This window comes from Muntiacus reevesi, chromosome 19, assembly GCF_963930625.1.
Source record: "Muntiacus reevesi chromosome 19, mMunRee1.1, whole genome shotgun sequence".
Lineage (NCBI taxonomy): Eukaryota > Metazoa > Chordata > Mammalia > Artiodactyla > Cervidae > Muntiacus > Muntiacus reevesi.
This window is the reverse complement of record NC_089267.1, coordinates 14247175-14273071: the sequence shown is the minus strand read 5'-3', so window position 1 is coordinate 14273071 and position 25897 is coordinate 14247175. Positions and strand designations below refer to the sequence as shown.

At 40.6% G+C, this 25897-nt stretch overlaps 1 protein-coding gene across 3 annotated transcripts in view; it reads left to right on the top strand.

Annotated features, from left to right (window-relative positions):
- Window positions 1–25897, top strand: part of FILIP1 (filamin A interacting protein 1) — a 214818-nt gene that overhangs the window by 87421 nt on the left and 101500 nt on the right. For all 3 annotated transcript variants that reach the window (XM_065911383.1, XM_065911382.1, XM_065911381.1), the window contains exon 2: window positions 10583–10864. In XM_065911383.1, coding sequence (XP_065767455.1) covers window positions 10589–10864 — 276 coding nt within the window. In that variant the 5' untranslated portion in view covers window positions 10583–10588. The remainder of the gene's footprint in view (window positions 1–10582; window positions 10865–25897) is intronic.

Genomic DNA, 25897 nt, shown 5'->3' with positions numbered 1-25897 from the left:
TATAATAGCTGTGCTATTTGTTTTTAGTTTTAACTCCCTATCCTCTGATCTATCCCAAGGAAGGGATGCTAAGAAAAGACTGAAGTCAGGAGAAGTTTAAACATAGGCATAACCCATGCCTGCCTACATTACAACAGATTTTAGGTTAGTCTTTTATGTTAAGAAATGTTTGAGAAGTTTAAAATACAAGGCATTTAAAGGGCACCTGAATACAATTGACGTATACAGGCAATTAGAATGCATGAAGTCATCATCAGCAAATGGATGGGGTGATCTGTGCAATGTTCCATCTTCTCCCTTGTCAGCATGAAGCCATGATATCATCCAAAGCAGTGTACGTCTTTTTCTGCATGGAGTTTAACCCATCTTGTTAACATCCAGCAATTGTGATATGTCTTGGGTTCTTGAAAAATGCAGTTAAATTATTTGAGAATATTTTTTGCATAGAGACAAACTTTTTGCTTCCTAACAGGAGATTTTGCACAGTTGGCTGACTTGAATAATCAGCTACTGTGCAAACTAGAATTTTTCTTAATTTGCCTAATTAAAAAAATCATTTCAATTCATATCCAACTGTATAGTGTTTGTTGTATTCCTGGAGTCAGTGACTTTTCCAATTCAAGGAGTCATAAGTCAAAAAACTGCAAGGTCAGAGTTACTTCTCAGTTCCTTTGAGAATCTCAGGCTCTGAGCAGTAGCAAGACAGTGTCAGGGGAGCAGGGTGGAAAGAATGTGGTCTTAGAAGGACAAGCTATTACACAAGTAGAAACTGAAGAAAAAAGTCTGCGGAAATAGTGGAATTCTATATTAATTGTTGCTTGAGACTGTTTGCTGGATGCTATACCCCATGTCTAAATTTATATCAGCCCCAGGAAGGGAGGGCTACCAGTTCATTTGTGTTGCAGTGCTTCTGATCTGGAGATTAAAGCTGACTTTTGGGTTCTTCTTGAATGTAGAGAATGGCAAACTAGCCTATGTTCTTGCTCAGGCTTTCCCAGGTACTGGTTGTGCTATTTTGGGCAAATGTCTAAATCTCTCTAAACCTCACTTTCCTTATCTTTTTAAGAGAAGTAATTATAGCATCTGCTCTATGAATAGTTATTAGGATTCTGAGATGATACTAGATATGACAGACACTTCACCCAGTGTTCAGAGCATAAGCTCCTTAGTAAAAATCAGCTACTATTATTGTGAATAGAAGTAATATTTAAGAATAATTCATCACATATAGACTGCTGAGAGAAAGCCTAAAGTATTTTTCTTCCTGGCTCTTTTGTGAGTGAAAGGAAATGACTGCCTCTTGTCGTTTGTGGGGCTGGGCCTTTTCAGAAGTGATGAAATACAGAAAGGAATTCTAATTCTGGCTAACCAAGAGTCTGGTAATTTTCCAGAGATGTTTTCCTTGTCAGATAAAACAAATATTTAGCAACTTTAATTAAACTAAATGGTGACATTCTTCAGAGGCCACAGGTACTGTTTAAATGTCTAAACAAATTATAGTGGTCAAGTAGAGAGAATATAGGTAAAATTTACCAGAAACCTAGAGTTATCTTAATCACTTAAATTTGAAGAAAGGTCTTATATAACCTTCTTATATAACCGATACCTATATATTATATCCTATGTCTAGTAGAATAGTGACATCAGAATTATAATAAAGTATTATAACTATAAAAATACTTTAAATGTATTTTAGGTTCAAGAATGAGTCATTGATATTGAAAATGTCAAAAACTGTTATATGCTATCATTACTTTATATAATAGTATATTTCTGGATATTTAAATGCTTTTCTCTTTCATATAGTTGCCAGTACCTTACTTCTGTGAAGAAAAGAAAAAAAAGAATCTCAAGCCTTGTTATAAATGCTAGAAATTAGTATAAAGAGGTAAACCGAAACTCTCTTTTATCAACGTGATGATAAGAGAGGCCAACCTATTTTACATTCAAGCTTTAACACCCTCAAATTGTACATCCTTTCAGATTCAATATATAACAAATTTTTTTTCTTATTTCATGGCAGCTTCCTGATCTATTCTTTTGTTATTTTCTGTTTTTGTTTTTTTCTGGAAACCTTTTCCAGGTCTGCTATTATCTTCCTTGAAAAATATTAAGCAGAACTTCATAAAATGTTGCACCAAGGTTTTAGGCTAGAATAGAATAATATTTTTCTGTTTTGCCACAGCTATAATATTTTCCTCAAACTTTTAGTTACAACATCACTGTAGTGACTCCAAGAGAATCCTCTTTCTTGAATTCTAATATTTTGTGAAATTATTTAGAAGAATTTTCAGTTGGTCTGGATAGAGCTGTCCTAGTCGAATGAAAATGTTTTTACATAAACAAAAGCCTTAGTTTATTTTGAGGATTTTATGAGTGTAGATAATGAGAAATGAAAAACCATTTGATGTGGCTTGCTACATAAATAGGATTATGAAAATGAAAGAAAATTGTAAAGAAAATTTAAGGGCAAACCTAGAAACATTTATTAACAATCTGTGCTGTTAGAATGAACAGTCTCCTGAGAAATGTTTGAACATTTCCTGAGCTGGAACATTTTTAACTAGACTTAACCAAGTAACTAGATACACAGAGGGAATCATCTGGCACTGATAGAGGATAAAATAGTTGATTTGATTGGTCTTTGGCATCTTAAACTTCACATGAAGCTAGAACAATGTTTTCTTTTGCCTTTAATTTTGTGTGCTGTGGGTACTGTCATTTATGTCTAAAAGATCCAGGCTGATTTTCTGGAAGCCCCACTTGCAGGAAACTTTTTGCCAAGTTACACTGTAAAAAGCACACTTTCTATAATTCTGTGCTTTCCCTTTTACTATATGTCATATTTATAAAGTAATTAAAAAGTTGAAGTTATATTAATAAAATTATTATGCTAGCTCACCCTGTGTACTGGGTAGGTTCTTAAAAAAGAATAAAAGTAAAATCAGAAACAGATAGGAGTTGGGTATTTAACAAGTGTAGGAATGATGCCAAGACCTAACTTGTGCAGAAAAGAAGTTTTTCTTGGTGGTAGGGATGGAGAATATTGTGACCAGTGTTGAATCATAACATGGAAAGATAAATCTGGAAGGAGGAAAGAGCAGGAGTGAGACTGTTAAGGAAAATTCAAGGTCAAGTCTTATAGGAGCTAATAAAGACGGAAGCTAGAGTGAGTCTTTAATTGCTGTAGACTTTTCCCTGTCATTCTCTTTCTACTTGTTCAAAGGCTCTAGAAATACTTATTAGTTCCATACAAATTAGTCAAAATTGTTATAAATATCTTGATTCCTAGGATATTATTCATCTGACAGCACACACTGACATAAAAGACATAGAACAGGGAGGTTTGGGATAAAATTTGATCTTTCTTTTTTTTAAATGTGAATCAGAAAATTCTATTCAAAATATTGCTGACTAATTACTGTGAAAGTATGAGAAAGTGTATTTCACAAACTATGTTAGGATAATTTGCTTATTAAGTAGAAGAACCTGTGCCTCAAATAACACTGTTTAAAAAAAAAGCTCCAAATCTGATGTGAGTCTTGACTTTCTTGAAAGGATGTACACTGAGATGAACCAAAGGCATTCTTAGCTTCATTCAGAAAGTTTGTTATTTACATGTCCCATACTTGCAGCCATTAAACTGAAGGGGAGGGGAAAAATTCTCTCTTCTTTCTTTTTAGGTTCTTTGGCTGGTATTTATTTATTAAAGAATTTTTTTTGAGGGTGTGGACCATGTTTTAAAGTCTTTTGTTGAATCTGTTGCAGTGTTACTTCTGTGTTTTGCTTTCGTTTTTTGACCACAAGGCGTGTGGGATCTTAGTTCCCTAACCAGGGATTGAACCTGTACTCCCTGCAGTGGAAGGTGAAGTCTCAACCATTGGAGCACATGGGAAGCCCCACCTTGGCTGGTTTAGTCATGAAATTGATATAAGACAGAATAATCGGAGAAAGAGGCTTCCCTGGTGGCTCAGACATTAAAGAATCCACCTACAAAGCAGGAGAACTGTGATCGATCCCTGGGTTGAGAAGATCCCCCGGAGAAGGGAATGGCTATCCGCTCCAGTATTCCGGCCTGGAGAAATAGGAGAAAACCAAGTTTAATGTTATATGTACAGTGCATGTGTTTGTTAAGTTGCTTCAACTCTTTGAGACCCTGTGAACTGTGCCTGCCAGGCTCCTCTGTCCTTAGGATTCTCCAGGCAAAAATACTGCAGTAGTTTGCCATTTTCTCCCCTAGGGGATCTTCCTGACCCAGGAATTGAACCCAAGGCTCTTACCATCTCCTGCATTACAGACAGGTTCTTTCCCACTGGCACCATGAGTAGTCCCATGAAAATCTGAGACTTAACAACAGCCAGATAATTGAAGCTTGTATAAAATCTTGAGCTAAGGAAAGGGGTGAGGGTCTATGGATATGAAGGGGAGGAAGACCATTCACAGGAATTCAGAGAAAAGGTTTGAAAAACAGATTTTGCCATGTTATCAGTTAATGTTTCTTTGGTAAAAAGGTATCTCTGGTGATAGCTCTCCTCCTGGTATAGGCCCACTTTCCAGTGTAAATTTAGGCAGTTGGTGAGGAGGAAAAGAGCTTTACCTGAATCTGCTGGGTTTTGATTGCCTTCAGATCAAAACAATCCACGGGCTAAAGTGGCATACTTGGGAGTCATGTATTCTGCCCCCTGCCAACCAAATAAATAGTAAGAGGCCTACAGAGTGCCAGATGCCTCTTCTGTTACCTCCTGCTACCCCTATGAGCATTAAGGATAGAACTTGGCCAACTCTGACTAAATGTTTACTATTGTTCAACTCTGGGATTTTTAACACATTAAGTCTTTAATGATCCCTGTTCAGACTGCGTCCTGTTTTCATAACCTGTATCCTTAATAGTTAGCCTAGTTGCATCTCAGAAAGGCTTTTAAATGATTCATCATTTTACAAGTTCTGCAGCAGGTTAATGATTTTGGAAAGTGTATTTTTGCTTAGCAACCTAATTTCAGTGGCTGTGTGAGTTTTGCAAGAGTGCCTATGGAGGAAGACAGATGGACGGATTTCTCCAACTCTGGAATATGAAGTGAAAAAACATTATTTTAGAAAACATTTGTAAACCTTTCTGGGTCTTCTGCTTCCCAGGGTGATCCCTCCCCTTCTAATTTGCATCTGTTTAAGAACTTAGAAAAAAACCATATAGAGAGTAGTTATTCAGAGTCACACATGGATTCAAATCCTAGGTCTTCTATTCACTAGGTATAGCTGTGTGATCCAGAAAAAGATATTTAATCTCTTTAAATCTCAGTGACCTCATCTGTAAACTAAGAATAATAGCACCTACTAGTGCTGATGCGAATATTAATTTAAATGAGATGCTGTATAATGTAAAATGCTTAGCACATTGTTTAACACTTAAGAAACAGTAAGTGAGAGGTGCTAAAATAAGGAAGAATACGCATGCATATGCATCTGACTCTTTGCGACCTCACGGACTGTAGCCCACCAGGCCCACCTGTTCATAGGATTTTCTAGGCAAGACTCCTGGAATGGGTTGCCATGTCCTGCTCCAGGGGATCTTCCTGTCCCAGAGATTGAATCCAAGTCTCCTGCAACTCCTACATGGACAGGCAGATTCTTTACCACTGAGCCACCCGGGAATCCCAAGGAAGAGTATAAATATCACTAAATGTGAACCCTGAAAGTCTGTTCTTATCTGGGTACTTTCTCTTACTGAGAGGATAAAGTGGTTTAAAGTGGATATTATTGAGAGCACACTTGGTTACACTATTGAGAACTTAAGTTTTTCTCCCTCTTACATGTTGTCCAATTCTGTTCTAAAACATTTCTTGACCAGTTTGCTGTCTCTGAGTACTTTTGCAGTTTTGAGATAGAACAGGTGCTGACTGCTGGTTTTGTTGTGGAAGTAAAGATAGAAGACCTTATTCAGAGTCACATATGGGTTCAAATCCTAGGTCTTCTATTCACTAGGAGTATCTGTGTGATCCAGAAAAAGGTATTTAATCACTAGGAAAAGGACTAAAAAGGACTAGGATGACTAGGAAAGGACTAAAATCTGTGTGCACATGTCAAAGCAAAAGTAATTAATGTGACATTTCAGTGTCACAGAGAAAAAAATACTTGCTAAGGCAGAATTAACATCACAGGTCTAGCACATGAGATGTTTCATCAGCAAAAGTGAATTAATGTGAAAGAGAATAGAGAACTCAAGCTTTTGACCTGATTAGTGATATAAAACAATTAGATAATTCTAAAATATGTTTTTTCTGTAAAATTCCTACAAGTAATTCAATCTATAATCCTCATTATTTAATGTGATTCTATTAATTCTATAAAGGCTAATAATATTACAAACATTTTATTTAAAAGTATTAATATTGTTGCTGAACTAAACTCAAGTCCACTTGCCCACTGCACAGCAAAGCCAATCTCCTGACACTATTTTATGATGAAGGAAAGTGCAGCATTTATTGCAGGGTCCCACAGCAGAATAAGTGGCTTATGCTCAAGGGACTCAAGCTCCCCAATAGTTTTCAGGGAAGGTTTTCCTAAGGTAACATTTGGGGTTACATTGTAGGATGCATACTTTCCTCTGGTTGGTTGATGGTGAGGTAATGGGGTGATGTTTCAAGAATCTTCATCATCAACCTTCTAGTTCCAAACAATCTAGGGTCTACCTGCTTGTGGTCAGCACGTAGTTACCACCCTCCACCTGGGAGTAGAGGGAGATCTTAGTTTCTGCATAACAGCTCAAAAATACGTATCAGATTTGCTGTGTGTCCCTTGAGGAGGAGCTAGGATTCTGTTTTATTGCTGAATTATTGTTTAAGATATCATTATTTTTCTTTTATTTTTCAAAAAAGATTATTTATTTATCTGGGTCTTAGTTGCAGCACACAGGATCTTCATTGCATCATGTGGGATCTTTCATCTCAGCTAAGAGCATGGCTCAGAAGCATGGTTCAGAGCATGGGCTCAGAAGCTGCTGCTCAAGGGCTTAGTTGCTCTGAGGCAGGTGGCACCTTAGTTTTCCAACCAAGGATCGAAACTGCATCCCCTGCAATGCAAGGCAGGCTCCCCACCACTGGACTGCCGGAGAAGTCCTATCATTACTTTTCTAGCTTGACTCTGCTTCCACAGTCCCTCAATTCCCTAATTGGTTGAGTCTGCTCTTTGGAGCTCAGGGATGGCCTAGGAGAGTAAAGCCTTTTTCTACAAACAAGAAATGGGGAGCATGAATGGACTTTTGTACCTGGGAAGGCCCCACAGGATCTTGCTTAGCTTCAATATTAGATTGAGATCGTTTAGAAACAGTTAAATATAGAATTGCTGTGTGTGCTGTGCTTAGTCGATCAGTTGTGTCCAACTCTTTGCGACCCACCAGGCTCCTCTGTCCATAGGGATTCTCCAGGCAAGAATACTGGAGTGGGTTGCCATGTCCTCCTCCAGGGGATCTTCCCAATCCAGGATTGAACCGAGGTCTCCTGCACTGTGAGTGGATTCTTTATCATCTGAGCCACCAAGGAAGCCCAAGAATACCGGAGTGGGTAGCCTATCAAATCTCCAGGGGATCTTCCCAACCCAGGAATGAAAGCACAGTCTTCTGCATTGCAGGTGGATTCTTTACCAGCTAAGCTACTAGGGAAGCCCAAATATAGAGTTGGTACTAGGTAAATGCCATTTTCCGTGTGTTTGCAAATATAATTAAGGGCATGTAATATATAGATAGGTATGCATATGTCTTATTTTACAAATATCCTAATGCCATAGATCCTATAAAAGATATAGGAAATCCAGGAAAATAAGACATTAGCACATGTACATTAAGGCTGTGTATGATTAAGTTTAAAACATTACCACCTTGGGAAATACTGCCTGGAACTTCCATTAACGCATGATCTAAATTGAAGTTGTTAGATCAATATTTGATGTTCCATCCCAAAGAGCCTTAAGATCTTACAGAGAAAATTGCTTTAGATCAAAGAAGTGCACACATGGCATGGAGTCATGGGGAATCACAATTCAATTTGGGAGGCCCATGTATCTTAGTTGTGATGTGTCAAGAGTTAAATCTGAAACTGTGGGGGAGGAAAAATAACTTTTGCTTTACTCTTCTAAGGTCTTTGGCTGTTATATCCCTGTATTAAAAATACAGATTAATAGGAGGGAACAAATACAAGTTTAATAACCTGCGTACCTCCTGTTTACATGGGAGAGACACAGGAAAACCAAGAAACTCTCTGAAATGACCCAAGCCATCACCTTAAATACCAGCTTCAGCTAAAGGCAAAGGAAAGATGTTGAGCCACTTATGAGAGGTTACCAGGAAAGCCCAGTAAACGAGGAAAGCATAGTAAATACAGATTTAATCATTGCCTTCTGCATCGGTTAAGCGTTTCTAGAGATTTTAGAGTTATAGTTCTCTTCCTGGTATAGCCAGGGAGACACCCTTACAAATGGAAGCTTTCTTTATAAATGCAAATATGTTTTAGTAAAGGGTAATTTCTACCCAGGTTTCAGAGTTTCATAAGTCCCTATTGTTTCTTAAAAAATAATGAGCTTAAAGGCATCAGTATGCCAAAGAGGTATATTTTGGGGTGGTATAATGTGCTCCCCTTCAAAATTATTTGTCACATCTTTTCATTTTTTTGGCTTGGGACTTAAGTCACCCCACTCTGCCTGCAAACAAGTTGTGATGAAATACAGTAGGTCTGTTCTGAAGTGCTCTGGCTCCCATTACAAAGAACATCTATTCTTTGTTCACCAAGGAAGCACAAAAGATGCTCTAAAATTTTAGGAACTAATCACTGAATGAAGCAGAAAACAGCGCTAGTGTTAAGGACCACTTCTTCGGTTTATAGTGTTCAAAATTAGGGTGCTATAGAAAGTTCACACACACACACACACACACACACACACAAAAGGGTCCATTTTGTTGTAAGGGTTCAGTTCAAAAAAGGAGCATGAATGTAGATTTCAAGATTTGTTAGAAGAATTAAGTGTTCGCTATCTAAAAGGAAACATCACACTGTGTGTTTATTTTTCTATTATAAGCCTGGTGTTTTGAAAAGCTTTCCTTGGTTTCTTAACCATGGTTGGGTTCATAAAGGAAATTTACTTCCAGAAAAGAAGTCTCTGTATTTTATCTGGAATGGGTAATGAAAACCTTGCTTCTGAGCTGTTCAAGGGAAGAACTATTTATACCGTGAGTTTTAAATAAACCCATGCACTAAGCTCCTATGTTTAAGGATTTAAGCAAATTTTGTAGTACAGCCCCCAAGATATCAGAGGGATCTTCCCTGAATTTAGATTAGAGGCCTTGGCTTTGAGTTTAGTGGGTTTGTTTGTAATGTATCTGTTAATCAAGTTCTTTTGCTTAGAGACTGCATAAACATTCAAAAGAGAATGACTCAAGTGAGTTCCCCATGGACAAATTAATTGCTGTTTTGTCTTTTTCTTTATTTTTCCTCAACATATTTTTTAAAAATCTTGATTTTGAAGTTGGTCTTTTTCTCCCAATTCTTTGTACTTTTGTTGCTGTAAAATGACTGACATTAAAAAAGAACACCACCACCACCTGATTTTGAAAGAGTTTATGGAAAAGTAGAATCCCTTATCACTAAAAACTACCCCACCCTCTTCCCTTGGCGTTTCCCTTTTTCTCTCTTCACTTCAAGTCCCCTCCCCTGACTCCATGTGGATTTTTCTGCACATTGTGACTTCTAACTTGTTCTTGGCAGGGTTTGAGGTTTGCATTTTCTGATAGATAATTTAGTATCACTTAAAAAAGTAAATTTTTTATGTTACAAAAACTTGAGATTCACAGAATTCTTGCAAAGATAATACTGGGGGATCCCATAGACCCCACAACCAGTTTCCTCTGTAATTAAAACCTCATGTTAGTGTGGTACATTCGTTATAATTAATGAACAAATAGTGATACATTATTATTGACTAAAGTCCATGTTTTATTCATATTTCCTCAATTTTCCCCTAATGTCTTTTTTCCGTTTCAGGGTCCCTTCCAGATGCCACATTACATCATTTAGTTGTCATGTGTCCTTAGCTTCCTCTTGGCGGTGACAATTATTCAGATTTTCCTTGTTTTCGATGACCTGAATAGTTTAGGTCACGGGTTTTAAAGATCACGGGTCAAGCATTTTGAAGAGTGTTTCTCAGTTGGGACAGGTCTGATGTTTTTCTCATTATTAGCCTTGGGTCATGATTTGGGGGAAGGGTGACCACATAGGTCAAGTGCCATTGTTATCCCATCCTATCAAAGATACAAACCATCAGCGTGAATTAGCACTGCTTGATGTTGATCTTTATTACTTGGCTTCAGATGTTTGTGACGTTAGAATCACATTTTCATTTTTCCCTGAAGATTGGTCAAAGTATTTTCCTGAAGTTTCTAATGCTACCATCATTAAAGCTATAAGGAAGCTAGCTTGGGATTGATCTTCTGGTTTTTCTTTCTTGGTGACGTTGTAAAGCCGCTATTCATTTCTAAGCAGTTAGGCAAAAATCATTTCAGTGGTGGTAAAAGCATCTTATCTTTTCTCATGTGCTGTAGGTGGGAATGAGATCCCGAAACCAGGGCGGTGAAAGTTCATCCAACGGGCATGTCTCCTGCCCCAAGTCCTCCGTCATCAGCAATGCTGCTGATAAAAGTCTCTCAGAAGACACGAAAAAGAAGAACAAATCCAACAGAAAGGAGGATGATGTCATGGCTTCAGGAACTGTCAAACGACACCTAAAACCATCTGGAGAAAGTGAACGGAAAAGTAAGAAATCCTTGGAGTTGTCCAAGGAAGATCTCATCCAGCTACTCAGTATAATGGAAGGGGAGCTACAGGTAGAGTCAAATTTTCTCAGTTGTTGTGTCTTTAGTTTGAAGCTGTAAAATAAGAGACCGTGAACCTGTCTCCCTCCCTGGATTGTGAACTTCGTGGGGAAGTCAATGTTTTTCTTGTTCCTTCCTAAACCCCTAGTGCCTGGCGCAAGTTTCACTGAATACATTCTTGTTGCATGAATGGACAAATGTATAGAGCTGATTTCAATGTCAAGCTTCTTTAAAAGCAGAAAATTTTTTCATTACACTTTTTTTTTGAGCTTTTTATTTTGTATTGGGGTATAGCTGAGTAACAATGTTGTGATGGTTTCAGGTGAGCAGTGAAGGGACTCAGCCATACATGTGCATGAGTCCATTCTCCCCAAACTCCCCTCCCATCCTGGCTGCTACGTAACATTGAGCAGAGTCCCATGTGCTATACAGTAGGTCCTTGTCAGTTATTCATTTTAAATACAGCAGTGTGTACACAACCACCCTAAGCTCCCTAATTACATGACGTGTTTTTGGTAATAATTTATTAATAGCACTTAGTAGTAGGTAATCAATGAGGTTATCTAATTTAGGGCCACTGGCTATGATTGCAAGCTGCGGAAAAGTCATGATTCTTGTTTTTTAAGTTATTTTTATTTATTCATTTATTTATGGCTGCTCTGGGTCTTTGTTGCTGAGTGTGGGCTTTTCTCTAGTTGCGTCAAGGGAAGACTACTTTCCAGTTTTGGTGGGCGGGCTCCTCGTCGCAGTGGCTCTCGGGCTCTAGGGTGAGCAGGCTTCAGAAGTTGTGGCATACTGGCTTAGTGGTTCTGAGGCATGTGGAATCTTCCTGGACCAGGAATTGAACCCGTGTCCCCTGCACCGGCAAGTGGATTCTTAACCACTGGACCACCGGGGAAGTCCAAAGTCCTGACTCTTAGAAGGCAGAGCTAAGATCAATTGTTACTGTTGCTTTTTCCAGGAGGTAGGGTAAAAGAGAGATGAAGAGACAGAGGGAAGAACAGAGGGAGAGAGAAAGAGAAGGAAACTTCATTTAAAGCAGTCTTACACTTTTCTCATTTTGGGGGTGACTTTCAGCTTTAATTTTCTACAACGTCATAGGAGTTGAGATGCACTCAAGTAAGCAGAACATTGTGTTGTGAAAACCTAATCCTTCCACAAAGCATTTTCAAGTCTATTATCTCATTTGATCTCAATAAAAATGTGGGTGTCATTATCTATAATTTATAATGAGGAAACAGGCCCAGAAGGGTTAATGGGTTGGCCAGATGTCATCTTAGGCCTTCAGATTCTTGATCCTGGGCACTTAACACTGCCCATCCTCCCACCTTCTGTGGCTGCCAGGTCCCCCATTAAGAGAATGTTTTTAAGCACTCAAAAGAGAGCTGGGATTCTCCTGAGTTTCTAAACCCTGGAAAATTATATTTCTGGAAGTGGGAAAACAATAACTTTTTTTTTTCGAGGAGAGGATGACTTAAGAGTGAGGTTGCTGTTTTCCTTCTTGTTTTTGTTAGGTTCTTAGCTTGCCTAAGCCTCGAGGGGAACACTAACAATTGAATGAGATGAAGCCTTTGTTTGGTGCCCTTAGTATCAGACATACTATTTGCAACCTACCCTAAACCAGGGGATCTGGTCTGTTCCTGTTCTAATCTGTGTGTGCACTCAGATAAGGAAACCCCTGGGGTAAAGAGAAATAGAAAACATGCAAAACTCAGATGAAAAACAATCAAGCATGCCTGAGCTTACCATTTATGGGCTGAGAAAAATCACCTTTGCATTTCAAAGCAAAAGATGAAATTTTCCAGAGCACCACCATTACTAAAAATAGCTTCACCACTGCCAGAAATGTGGTTATTGTTCAGCCTATTAATGTTTATTGTGTCAGGAGACAGAATATATTAGTCCAAATTTTTAGGCTGTCCCCCCTAGGGCACAGCTATTGACCTGAGTGTGAGGTACAACAGTAATCTAAGAAATCTTTACACAGGAATGTCATCAACTTATTTCTTCCAGACATGGTGGCTTATATGAAGCTTATGGTTTTTCTAGACTCTAATAATTTCTGTAGAAGGCTCTTATATCATGGTAGACTGTGGACTGTATTTAAGATTCATGTAGCTTTTATCTTGGTGGTATTGCCAGATATGGTTCTAGAGCCTAGGCACGCAAAATAAAAGCCCAGTCACCTGGGACTTTAAAGAAATTAGTCAGAAGGCTTCAAATAAATGCATTTTGCTCTCCCTTAACCTTTGTTAAGGATACCTTACCTTACACAAGATGTATTCCTGAGCAACAATAAATAAGGAAAGAGTATAAGATATTTGTTGGAGAGGCAGTGGAGGAAAAGAGAAATGAAGAGCTTGATACTGTAAGGGATGCCATGGGGAATTCATTTTGCAAAGCAAGTAATCCATCCCCCATGTGCATTTCAACACACACACACACACACGTAAGTACATGCACCGGTAAATGCAGATTTCACAATACTAGACTTGTTAAAAATGAGAGTGTTCCTTTATGTAGAGCTGTAGATTCACTGTCACAGGAGGGTGCGTGTGTGCTGTAGCTGAGAGTGGGAGGCAGTCAGCATTGGCTAATGTGAGTGGGCTGGTGGGAATGTGACAGCTACCTACCAGGTTTGCCACACTAGAGACAAGGGGGAGAAAAGGTCTATCTGAGAAAAGATCTGGTGCTGAGAAGAGAGGCAAGGAGTTTAGGGACCCACAGCTCAGGCCTGTATGTCCTGCAGCTTGACAAGTGTTTTATGAGCTTTTAGCGAGTTGTCTCCCTGAGCTTCAAAGGCTACCTATCACCCCCCCCTTTATGGAGCATCTGTGAAATGACTCAAACACCTTCCTCTGCAGGTGGTATTCCAAGATTCTATAAAGTATCAGGGCTGCCAAGCAGCTGTGAGGTGTCTACCCACCTCTTTTATGTTACAAATGTGAAACTGACACTCAAATGAGTTAGGTGACTTGCCCAAGGTCACACAGCAATTTAGTTAACATTTACTCCAAGTCCAGCTTCCCTTTCTCTCAGTCCAGTGTCCCTCCTTTAATAGTATTTTCCAATCAGGGGACCTGCAAGTGGGGAATGCAGGGCCTTTATATTTATTCTTCAGTCTCCAGAATTTCTTTGAAGTAGGCTCACTAAGAGGTGCAGGTTTGATGCTTGGGTCAGGAAGATCACCGGGAGGAAGGCATAGCAACCCACTCCAGTGTTCTTGCCCGGAGAATCCCATGGACAGAGGAGCCTGGTGGGCTACAGTCCATGAGTTTGTGAAGAGTTGGACACGACTGAAGTGACTTAGCTCACATGCACACACAGAGAACTCCAGGGCCAAAGCCATTTTGTAGAAAGATGGTAGGCGAAATTGAGGAAGGTTTCAAAGAGATGGGGTGTGAGCTGGGCCTTGCATTGTGGTGTGATGTGGATCATGAGAAAAAGTGGGGCAGTGGGGAGATGACCGCATGGCCATGGGCTGGGTGCCACACTGCCCTGGGGCTTCAGGTCCACTGATCTATGAGGGTCAACCTTTGGGGGAGCTAGAACTACTGGTCAAAAGCAGAGGGGTGTCACACAGAGAAAAAGGCGTATAATACTTGAGAGATGAGCTGGAGATCAAGCCTGCCTGTAGGAGATGTACCTTGGAAGTGACTTGCAGGCAAAGGAGGAGCTGCAGTTTCACTCATATGCTTCATGCCAATTTTCTCTTTCTCAAACTTCTTTGTGATCTCTCTCAATCTTTTCATCTCTGCAGGTTCTGAACACTGCAGACAATTTTTTGTGTTCCTGGTATCAGTGCTCTGTGGTCTTTGGATTCTGTTGCATGTAGTCTGTGGGAATCTGTCGAATCAACCTTATGGACAGAATGACCTTTATTGTTAGCACTGGCTCTTTGCAAAATTTGCAGACTTGCTGGGTTTTTATTGTTGTTGTTGCTGTTTGATTGCTTGCTTTTTGCCAGTAAGGAGGTGTCCAGGGAACTCATGACGTTTGCCTTAAAGTTGTACATTAGAAATGGAGTTGCCCCTCGCAGGGATTTTTGCATTTTAAGGACTCTTATGTGGAACTGGTGATGTCGTGCCCTTGGTCTTCAACAGGAACAGCCTTCCAGACTTTTCAAGCCACACCTTAGCAGATGCAAACTTGTCATTTCAGCACAATGTCAGACGGCTTTGCCTGAATAGAAGCAGCTGGAATAGTTTCCATGATTACACTTCTGCTTCCAGTAACATGTACTTTCTAATAAATTGAAATATTTTTACTCTCTGGGTGAAAAACTGGTTACATATTTCCCAGACTAAACTGAAAATAATGAAATGGTACTCCCAGGCCATCATTTGGGCATCATGATTAATTTCCCCTTGTATTTGTCCAAAAATAGCACTTTTAAGAAGCCAGTCAATTTGGCTGAACTAAAAACGACCAAAGTTCAAAGGAAACAATACTCACATCAAAAAGCCATAATACAGAATACTTGGCAGAAGGATATTCTTGTAGGATAATTCCAAAACAGAATACTAATGATTTTTCTTGATGCAAAAAATAGCTAGCTTTTTTTAAAAAATTTTTTTTATTAGTTGGAGGCTAGTTACTTCACAGCATTTCAGTGGGTTTTGTCATACATTGACATGAATCAGCCATAGAGTTACACGTATTCCCCATCCTGATCCCCCCTCCCACCTCCCTCTCCACCCGACTCCTCTGGGTCCTCCCAGCCCACCAGGCCCGAGTACTTGTCTCATGCATCCCACCTGGGCTGGTGATCTGTTTCACCATAGATAATATACATGCTGTTCTTTCGAAACATCCCACCCTCACCTTCTCCCACAGAGTTCAAAAGTCTGTTCTGTACTTCTGTGTTTCTTTTTCTGTTTTGCATATAGGGTTATTGTTACCATCTTTCTAAATCCCATATATATGTGTTAGTATGCTGTAATGTTCTTTATCTTTCTGGCTTACTTCACTCTGTATAATGGGCTCTAGTTTCATCCATCTCATTAGAACTGATTCAAATGAATTCTTTTTAACGGCTGAGTAATATTCCATGGTGTATATGTACCACAACTTCCTTATCCATTCATCTGCTGATGGGCATCTAGGTTGCTTCCATGTCCTGGTTATTATAAACAGTGCTGCGATGAACATTGGGGTGCACGTGTCTCTTTCAGATCTGGTTTCCTCGGTGTGTATGCCCAGAAGTGGGATTGCTGGGTCATATGGCAGTTCTATTTCCAGTTTTTTAAGAAATCTCCACACTGTTTTCCATAGCGGCTGTACTAGTTTGCATTCCCACCAACAGTGTAAGAGGGTTCCCTTTTCTCCACACCCTCTCCAGCATTTATTGCTTATAGACTTTTGGATAGCAGCCATCCTGACTGGCATGTAATGGTACCTCATTGTGGTTTTGATTTAAAAAATAGCTAGCTTTTTTATACAGTAAATTCCCTTGACATAGCCACTCAAATACTGTTAGAAAAACAAAACTCAAATTGGGTTTCATCATTTTTTTCCTTCTTGTCTATGTAGGTAGTTCTCTTCTACCTGTGTATAAGGAGGTTCAGAGAATAGGCTTATTAGATAATGTAACTCAACAAGGCATCCCTGAAACAGTGCACCTCAGATTGGGACTTGAACCCACGTGCTGGAACTCAGACCTGGGCAAAACGCTACGTGGGACTCCAACCCACCATCACTTAATTGAGATCACTGATCTGCTGTCTGGACTTACTGAGGCCAGGTGCTTTGTCTCACACAGAAGGAATTCAACAAGAGGCAAAGTAATAGACAAGATATAGATTTATTAATATAGGATGCTTGTAAGAGATGCAAGTGGGCAGGTTGGGGAGCTCTGCCCTGAGGATTAAGTGGGCTCCAGTTTTATAGTCAAAGGAAACGGGGAGGGGGAAGACCACTTTCTTCAAGGAGTGAGGCTTCTAGATATGAAGGAGGAGCTAGGGATGTATCAGGCAGGAGAGTGTCAGACCCTCTGAGGTCAAACTAAAATTTTCATTGTTGTTGTTCAGTCACCAAGTCGTGTCCGACTCGTGACCCCATGGACTGCAGCACTCCAGGCTTCCCTGTCTCTCACCATCTCCCAAGTTTGCCCAAGTTCATATCCATTGAATCGATGATGCCATCCAACCATCTCATCCTCTGCCATCCTCTTCTCTTTCTGCCTTCAATCTTTCCCAGCATCAGGATCTTCTCCAATGAGTTGGCTGTTTGCATCAGGTGGCCAAAGTATTTGAGCTTCAGCTTCAGCCTCACTCCTTCCAGTGAGTATCCAGGGTTAATTTCCCTTAAGATTGACCAGTTTGATCTCCTTGCTGTCAAAGGGACTCTCAAGAGTCTTCTCCAACACCACAGTTCAAAAGCATCAATTCTTCAGCATTCTGCTTTCTTTATGGTCCAGTTCTCACATCTGTACATGACAAATGAAAAGGCCATACCCTTGACTATACAGGCCTTTGTCGGCAAAGTGATGTCTTTACTTTTTAACGCACTGTCTAGGTTTGTCATAGCTTTCCTGCCAAGAAGCAGCAGTCTTCTAATATCATGGCTGCAGTCACCATCTGCAGTGATTTTACAGCCCAGGAAGAGGAAATCTGTCACTGCTTCCACCTTTTCCCTTTCTATTTGCCATCTCTTGATGGATGCCATAGACTGGATGCCATAATCTTATTATTTTTTTTTAACATTGAGTTTTGAGCAGGCTTTTTCACTCTCCTCCTTCACCCTCATCAAGAAACTCTTTAGTTTTTCTTTGCTTTCTGCCATGAGAGTGGTATCATTTGTATTTAAATCAGTAGAAGAGTGGTGACATTTTTCTTCCATCTAATGGCCTGGGGCATATCTCATACTTTTATTTTTGGCTTTATAGTCAAGCAAGCCTGTTTCATTCCATGACATTCCAACAGCTTTCTTGAGTGATCATTAACTTACAGTGGTATCCCAAGTTTCCTAGGTTTCCTTCTCTATCTCTAGTCTCCTCCTGGGACTTCTACAGCTATCTGTGTAATAACTACCATTGTTGTTCAGTTGCTCAGTCATATCTGACCCTTTATGACCCCATGGACTGCAGCATGCCAGGCCTCCCTGTCCTTCACCAACTCCTGCAGCTTGATCAAACTCATGTCCATTGAGTTGGTGATGCCATCCAACCATCTCATCCTCTGTTGCCCACTTCTCCTCCTGTCTTCAGTCTTTCCCAGCATCAAGGTCTTTTTCAACAAGTTGGCTCTCTGCATCAGATGGCTAAGTATTGGAGCTTCAGCTTCAACATCAGTCCTTCCAATGAACATTCAGGACTGAATTCCTTTAGGGTTGACTGGTTGGATCTCCTTATAGTCCAAGGGACTCTCAAGAATCTCCTCCAGCACCATAGCTCAAAAGCATCAATACCATATTCTATCCCTATCACCACCCTTCTCCTGGGCTTTGGTGTTCACCAGGCTGAGTCAGCGGCATTCACCACACACTGAGAAATCTTCCTTCATCTGGATGCCTGGCAGAAGAAGTTGTTGTATTTCCAAGGTAATTTATGACATAGAAACTATGCTTGTGGATTGTTAGAAGTTTCTTCTATTCTCTCCTTTTGGGGCTCCAGTCATTTTCTTAACTGTTTACTTGTTGTTTTTTTTTTTTTAAATCTCTCTACTACCTACGATAGATGAGCCCTCTGTCCACTCTCTTTTTCTCACCAACAAAGTTTATTCATTCTTAGTGAAAGTGAAGTCACTCAGTCATGACCGACTATTTGCGACCCCAGGGACTGTAGCCTGCCAGGCTCCTCCATTCATGGGATTTTCCAGGCAAGAGTACTGGAGGGGGTTGCCATTTCCTTCTCCAGGGGATCTTCCTGACCCAGTGATCACACCCAGGTCTCCCAAATTGCAGGCAGACGCTTTACCGTCTGAGCCACCAGGGAAAGCCATTCATTCTTTAATTAACTAATTTAAAATTGATTGATCTTGCAATATTTAAGAAACATTGCACTACCGGAAGCCTGAAAAGTGTAAAAGTGAGTGATAATAATACTCATAGCTAAAATTTGATGAGTTCCTGCTATGTGCCAAGCATGGTTTTTGGCATGGTTTTTCCTCATGGCAGTCATGAGGAAAGAGCTCATGATCTGGTAGGACAGATGAGAATGTATAGGAATAAATATTTTGTAGGGTAGCTGCAATGCAAATTGCTGTTGTCGTTGTTCAGTCACTAAGTCGTTTCTGACTCTTTGCAACCTTATGGATGGCAGCACACCAAGCTTCCCTGTCCTTCACCGTCTCCTGGAGTTTGCCCAGAGTCATGGCCGTTGAGTTGGTAATACTATCTAACTGTCTCTTCGCCTGCTGCAAAGCAAATTAGGGAGTACAAACACGGAAAAGACTGTGAAAATCCCAGGAGATGAGTGAAGAAAAGCTTCACTGAAGAATTAGATCTCAAAGAATTGTAGGTCTTGGACAGGCACAGAGAAGCATAGGAACTAACTTCACAGAATCAGACAGACAGCAGGTGGACAAGTATGGGTCATGTTCATTGTAAATGGTCTCCCTTCTGTGGAGAAGGATTTGGTGGAGGTAAAGCTATAGCTCTGTTTGGAGACCACAAATAAGGCATCTGAAAAACAACAGTCAGAAGGTGTGGGGATCCCAGAGGAGTGGAGGATGCAGAAGACAAAGAGTCGAGATTGTCAAGAAGAAAAGAGAAATTGTGTCGGTCAAATAAACAGAGAATTTCAGCTGGATGTGATTGAAAGGTGTTTGTTGGGTTTTCAGGCCTGGAAGTCATGGGGAATATTTGCCAGGGAGGTTTCACTGAGTAGAAGTCTATTGTCAGTGGTTTGAGAAGTGAAGGGAAGTTAAAGAAATAGAGTAACATGTTCTAGTGAGAATCCAAGAGTTTATTATAGAAAGTAGAGTTGTTGTTTTTTTTTTGTCTTGAAGAGTTAATCAGATCTTTTTTTTTTTTTTGGACACAGCCAGATAAGGCAAATTTCTCTTCTCTTTCACACAATAGTAAATCATTTGTCTGGCACAGAGTATGCCCTCAGTACAATTTGTTGATCTCCTGCTTTGAAATCACCATGTTACTTTTCTCTACTTCAGGGCTTTAAGTGAAACATGGGCACATTGAAAAGTAAAAGACTAAAGCAGTGTAACTTGAATGAAAAGTCCTGCAGAGAAATGTTAGGTAATTGACCTTTTATTAGCATTGACTCTGAGCTGTAGCTTACTCCCTGTCTGTGTGCGTGCATGCGTGCCAAGCCACTTCAGTCGTGTCCAACTGTAGCCCGCCAGGCTCCTCTGTCCATGGGATTTTCCAGGCAAGAATACTGGAGTGGGTTGCCATGCCCTCCCCCAGGGGATCTTCCCAACCCAGGGGTCGGAACCCATGTCTCTTGCGTCTTCTGCATTGGCAGGTGGGTTCTTTACCACTAGCACCACCTGGGAAGCCCCCCTGTCTGTGTACTTCCCACTTTCTGGGCTGTGGTGGTGGCTACAGTCAGCCAATGTAGATATTATTTGGAAAATCTTAGGTAATGAAGGAGGAGAAAGGTAGAACGACAGCTAGAAGGAAACTCAAGTGAAAGGAGTTTTTTGAATGATGAAACAGACTTTACCGTGTTTTATGGGTTAAAGGGTTATGGGACCAAAAAGGAGCAGGGTCAAAGATATAGCAAACAGCAAGAATTTTGGATAAACCAAAGTCTTAAAGGAGGCAGAGGGAGGGAATTAAAAACATGATTTGAGGGCTGACCTTGGGGTTTGCCCTTGAAAAGTAGTAGGGAGAGCCTTCCTATTCTGTGACAGAGAGAAGGAAGAAGAATGGGTGGGGATAAATACACCATTTGTAGAGAAAGGGTGGGCAACTGAGGGAGATATGCCCAAAGCCTCAGTTTTCTCAGCCAGGAAAAGACAAAGTGATATGCTACTGAAAGCAGCAAGACTGGGGCCAAGCCGTGGTCCTAAGGATAATGGCGTACAGCTGCATTGCTACCCAGGAGAATGTTGAGGAAGGAGATTGTGGACAAACAGGAACACTAATGGGTGGAAATGAGGACTCAGCCAGCAGAAAGACCGGGTGTGTGCAGTGGCCGTCTAGATGCCTGAGTGTACAGGGGCAATATAGCTCTGGATCTGGGGTTGAAGTCGTCCCAGTGGATGCAGCGGAGAGACAGAAGTGAAAGAAGTGGAGTATGTTGGCAAGACAGCATCCAGCAAGGAAGCGACATTGGGAAGAGTGAGCACATCCACGGGAGGATGGGCCAGAGAGGGCTGGAGAGATGAAGCTGAGCTATTCACACTTAAATTTTCTGTGCACTGTGGGTTTTACTAAGGTACAATCTTGGGTGCAGTCCTGGGAGTGGAAGTGAAGGCAGTTGGAATGGATGAGGTCAAGGAATGGTAAAGTTAGTATATTGGCTAAAGTCGTGAGTGTTGAAACCTCCTAGGATGATGGTGGGATTTGGAGTGGAGAGCTAGTCTGTATCATTTAGTAAGTATGAGGGTTGGGGAGCAAAAGATCAGCAGATAATTGCTGCCAACTATTTTCTTTGACTATTTTCTTTGAATTGCTTCTCTGATCATGTCATGCAGGTGCTTAGGAATTTACAAGAGATCTCTAGACCCTATCAGATTGAAATCTAAATTGATCAGACTGGTCTGTAAAAATCTATTTATTAACAGGCCTCCCCTTAACCATGAAAGCTTATCTTTCATGTTCCTTAACTTGACCCTGCCTATCAAACCAGGCAGTCTCCAATTCTTCCCCAGCCCTGACCTAGACACTCACATGTACAATCTCAGATACTATTACCATCCCAGTGTTTTTCTCCTGGCTTCTCTATATTTCTCCACCTTAAGACTACTTACAGAACAGATATTGAGGATCTTTAGGAAAATTGAGGACTTGTGTTTGTCCTTGTTCTACCCTATACTTCCCCCATGTACTAGTCAAGATTTCTTTTTTTCCTTTTTTAATTAAAGATTTAATTGTTTTATAGCAGTTTTGGGATCACAGTAAAATTGAGAGGAAGGTACAGTGATTTTCCCATATGCCCTCTGCCCCACCCCACATGCATATCCTTCTGTACTATCAACATCCCCCAGTGGGGTTGGACACTTGTTACACTTGATGAATCTACATGGACACATCATAATTACCCAAGACCCATAGTTTACCTTAGGGCTCACTTCTGGTGTGTACATTGGTTTGGAAAATGTATAATGATATGTGGCCTTCCCAGGTGGTGCTAGCGGTAAAGAACCTGCCTGCCAATGCAGGAGATGTAGAGATGTGGGTTTGGTCCCTGGAATTGGGAAGATTCCCTGGAGGAGGGCACAGCAACCCACTCCAGTATCCTTGCCTGGAGAATCCTATGGACAGAGGAGCCTGGCAGTCTATAGTCCACTGGGTCGCAAAGAGTCAAACACAACAGAAACGGCTTAGCATGCATGATGTTACGTATCTACCGTTATTAGCACCTTACAGAATATTTTCTCTGCTCTAAAAATCCTCTGTGCTCCACCTATTCATTTCTCCCCCAACCTTACACAAATTTCTTTTAGTTCCCATCACATACACATTTCCCATGTGTTTTATGTACTTACTTATATCTGTTGCCTGAAACAGCTTGAGAGAAGGGGTTGTGTCTTCTGCTCCATTCATGAGGCTCATTGCACCTAGAAAAGGGCTGAACATCTTTGTTTATCTACTGTTAACTAGTGATCGTTCTCAGAAGATCCTAATATTTGTACGCCCTATGCTGCTGCTGCTGCTAAGTTGCTTCAGTTGTGTCTGACTCTGTGCAATCCCATAGACGGCAGCCCACCAGGCTCCCCCATCCCTGGGATTCTCCAGGCAAGAACACTGGAGTGGGTTGCCATTTCTTTCTCCAATGCATGAAAGCGAAAAGTGAATGGGAAGTCACTCCTTCATATCCCACTCTTAGCAACCCCATGGACTGCAGCCTACCAGGCTCCTCTGTCCATGGGATTTTCCAGGCAAGAGTACTGGAGTGGGGTGCCATTGCCTTCTCATGCCCTATGAGACAGTCATAAGGTAATTTTTTTAATGTCTGCAAAAGACTTTGAAGTATATAAAGCATGACTTCATAGTATACACAGTGTTATTGATTTAATAGTAATGGTCCCAAATGTTTATGATATTCCTACTACAATACTATGATTCCACCTTTCTGTCATCTTTAACAAGAGCTGTCATAACTCCACTGGGAACGCTAATAGTCAGTTCAGATGGAATTACCAAGAGCACCCAAGCAAGACAGGCTTGTACACAAGAGTATCATTTATCACTTCTTTGTTTAGAGATGGCTTTTCTTTTCCTGAATTCCATTTGTCACATGGTAGGACTTCCCATAGAATCTCTGTGCTTCTGAAGAATGAGGTTTTTAGTTACTCTGCTGGCTTTTGAAATTGATGACTCACCTGTACTTAATATGCTCCATCTTTAGAATCTGGGGCTGAGGTCACTCTGAGAAAGGCTGCCCAGTGAAATCTCACACCACCAAAGTGGTCAGCATGCTGAGAATGGCATGTCTTTGCTAAGTTTAGGAGGCAGCAAAGAGACAGGTTGCTCTTTGATTAAAATCAGGACCAGATCTGATCTTTGTTGAATGTGATGCTTCAGAATCTCATGTATCCAGGAGTATTGTTAGTATTTTGGCAAAGAGCTTTGGCCGCTGATTTTCACTGTTAGGCAGAATATTTTTAGTGCTCCTATTAGAATCAGAAATTTGCCTTCTCTACAGTGAGAATAAGATACTCATTGATGCTATAGGGGAGAAGGGTGATTTTATGAGAAATGGAAAAAAAATTAATAAAGAAAATGCCCTGTACAATAAATCTTTTATTATTTATGACACTTTGGACATTGGAAAATACTATACAGGAGTAGCATGTGAAAGACACAGAGTTCTCCTATAAATGACTATAGCCTGTATTTTTTTGGTGAAACTGACCTCATATTTAAACAAAGTACATCTTAATATCCAACTCACCTATGTAAATATTTCTCAATTATTTAGAGTATGTTCTCTGTTTTTCAGTGAAATTAGAGTTTGTATAGATCACTGTAATGAGAAAAATGCATTGAATGGAGTAAGATTTGGGGCATAATAGATGTGTGATTCCAGGAATGATGTCAGAATACTGACAGATCAGAAGTTCAGAGGAGAGATAAGGTCTAGACCTGCGGTATCCCAAAGAGCTTTATATGAAGAAGAAAATGTTTTGTAACTATGCTGTCCAATATGGTAGCTACTAGCCACAGTATTTGAAATATGGCTAACATGGCTGGAGAACTGATATTTAAACTTTATTTAATATAATTAATTTAAACAACCACATGTAATGGCTGCATCACAGATATGGGGCAACAAACAGGGCCCTCACCTGGAGAGATAGTAGTTGAAGCCAAGGGATAGAGAATAAAAGAAAAAGTCAAGTCCAAAGACAGACACTTCTTTAGAGAACAACTATGATTAAGACAGGGTACAATATGACAGTTCAGTGTAACTCAAAGTAATTGCTTTGCATAGTTAACTTCATAACAAGACCATCATTCACACGGAACCTATACAGTGTACTTCACTGGAAACCACTTCTTTGCTTTGTCTTGTCATCCTGATACACTGCAAGGCATGGATATATTTACGTATCTAATCCAATTGCAAACAGAAATTAATAATACATATTGCTTAATAAATTACTGCATGGCAAACTAAAAAAAAAAAAAAAGATGGGGAGAGAGAAAAGAACTGGCCAAAAAGGAAGAGAGGGCATGATTAAAGTTAAAGCAAGACAGACCTCAACCACCTGAACCTGATGCCTTGTGGGTGCCAAGGAGAGCACTTCAGGAAGAAGACTTAGAAAGCAGCCCTTTCTTGAGCCAGCATTCAAAAGGTGCAGCTTTAAAGGAATGGTGAGTGTTGATGTCAGATTGCTGGTGTTGGTGTCTGGAAGTGCTCGGGCCAACTTTGCTCTTGAGAAGTTCGTGGATAGGGAAAGATGGCAGGGCTGGCTATGAGGGAAGAGTAGGGGTGTGGGGAGGCTTATCGTATGTTTTGGTCTGTCTTGGAAGGGAACATCTGAACAGGTTTGTAGGTGTTAGACACAGATGTCTTCCCCAATCATTCCCCCTCACCCCGTCCCTTGCTCCCTTGATTCATAACTCCTGGATGCTCTGATCTTCTCTCTTACTTACACAATGGAGGTCTTCTCAAGTTCTCTCCGTCCTCCCCCATCCCCACGCTTCACCTTCCCTTTCTCCCCTTCCCCTTCACTCAGAGAGAAAAGGAAAGTGAGTCGCTCAGTCGTGTCCAACTCTTTGCGACCCCATGGACTGCAGCTTACCAGGCTCCTCCATCCATGGAATTTTCCAGACAAGAGTACTGGAGTGGGTTGCCATTTCCTTCTCCAGGGGATCTTCCCAACCCAGGGATCAAACCCGGGTCTCCCGCATTGTAGGTAGATGCTTTACCATCTGAGCCACCAGGGAAGTCCTCACTCAGAGAGAAGTATCCTTTTTATATCAAAGTTAGTTCTGTTGACTTGATCCTACCTTCTTCCCAGATTGATTTATACACCTCTTTCCTCTCCCCGCTCCCATCCCTGAATCTCTCTCTCTGCCTTCCCACGATCTGCAACTTGTTGGGGGCATGACCACTTTCCACATAAGAGGAGGTAAAATAACCAGAGTTCCTGGGCTTCTTTAGACATGGAATTGTTGTCTGTCAGCATGGTCTCCATCCCCCAGGGAGTCTGCACATGGAATATTTAGGTCATTTATTTTCCAGTCTTCTCCTGACTTCATGCCTACTCCCTTTTCTCCTTCCATCCTATCCAGGTTCCAATCTCCTCACATAGACACCTCCATCATTTTCTATCTCGCTTGACTATTTTTAACAAAACTTCTACTCATCCACATTTTTCTTTTTAAAAACAGTCTTAAATTACAAATTCCTAGAGGATAGACTCTGTAAAGCCCTTGATAAATGCTTTTTGAAAGTTACTTTTAGTC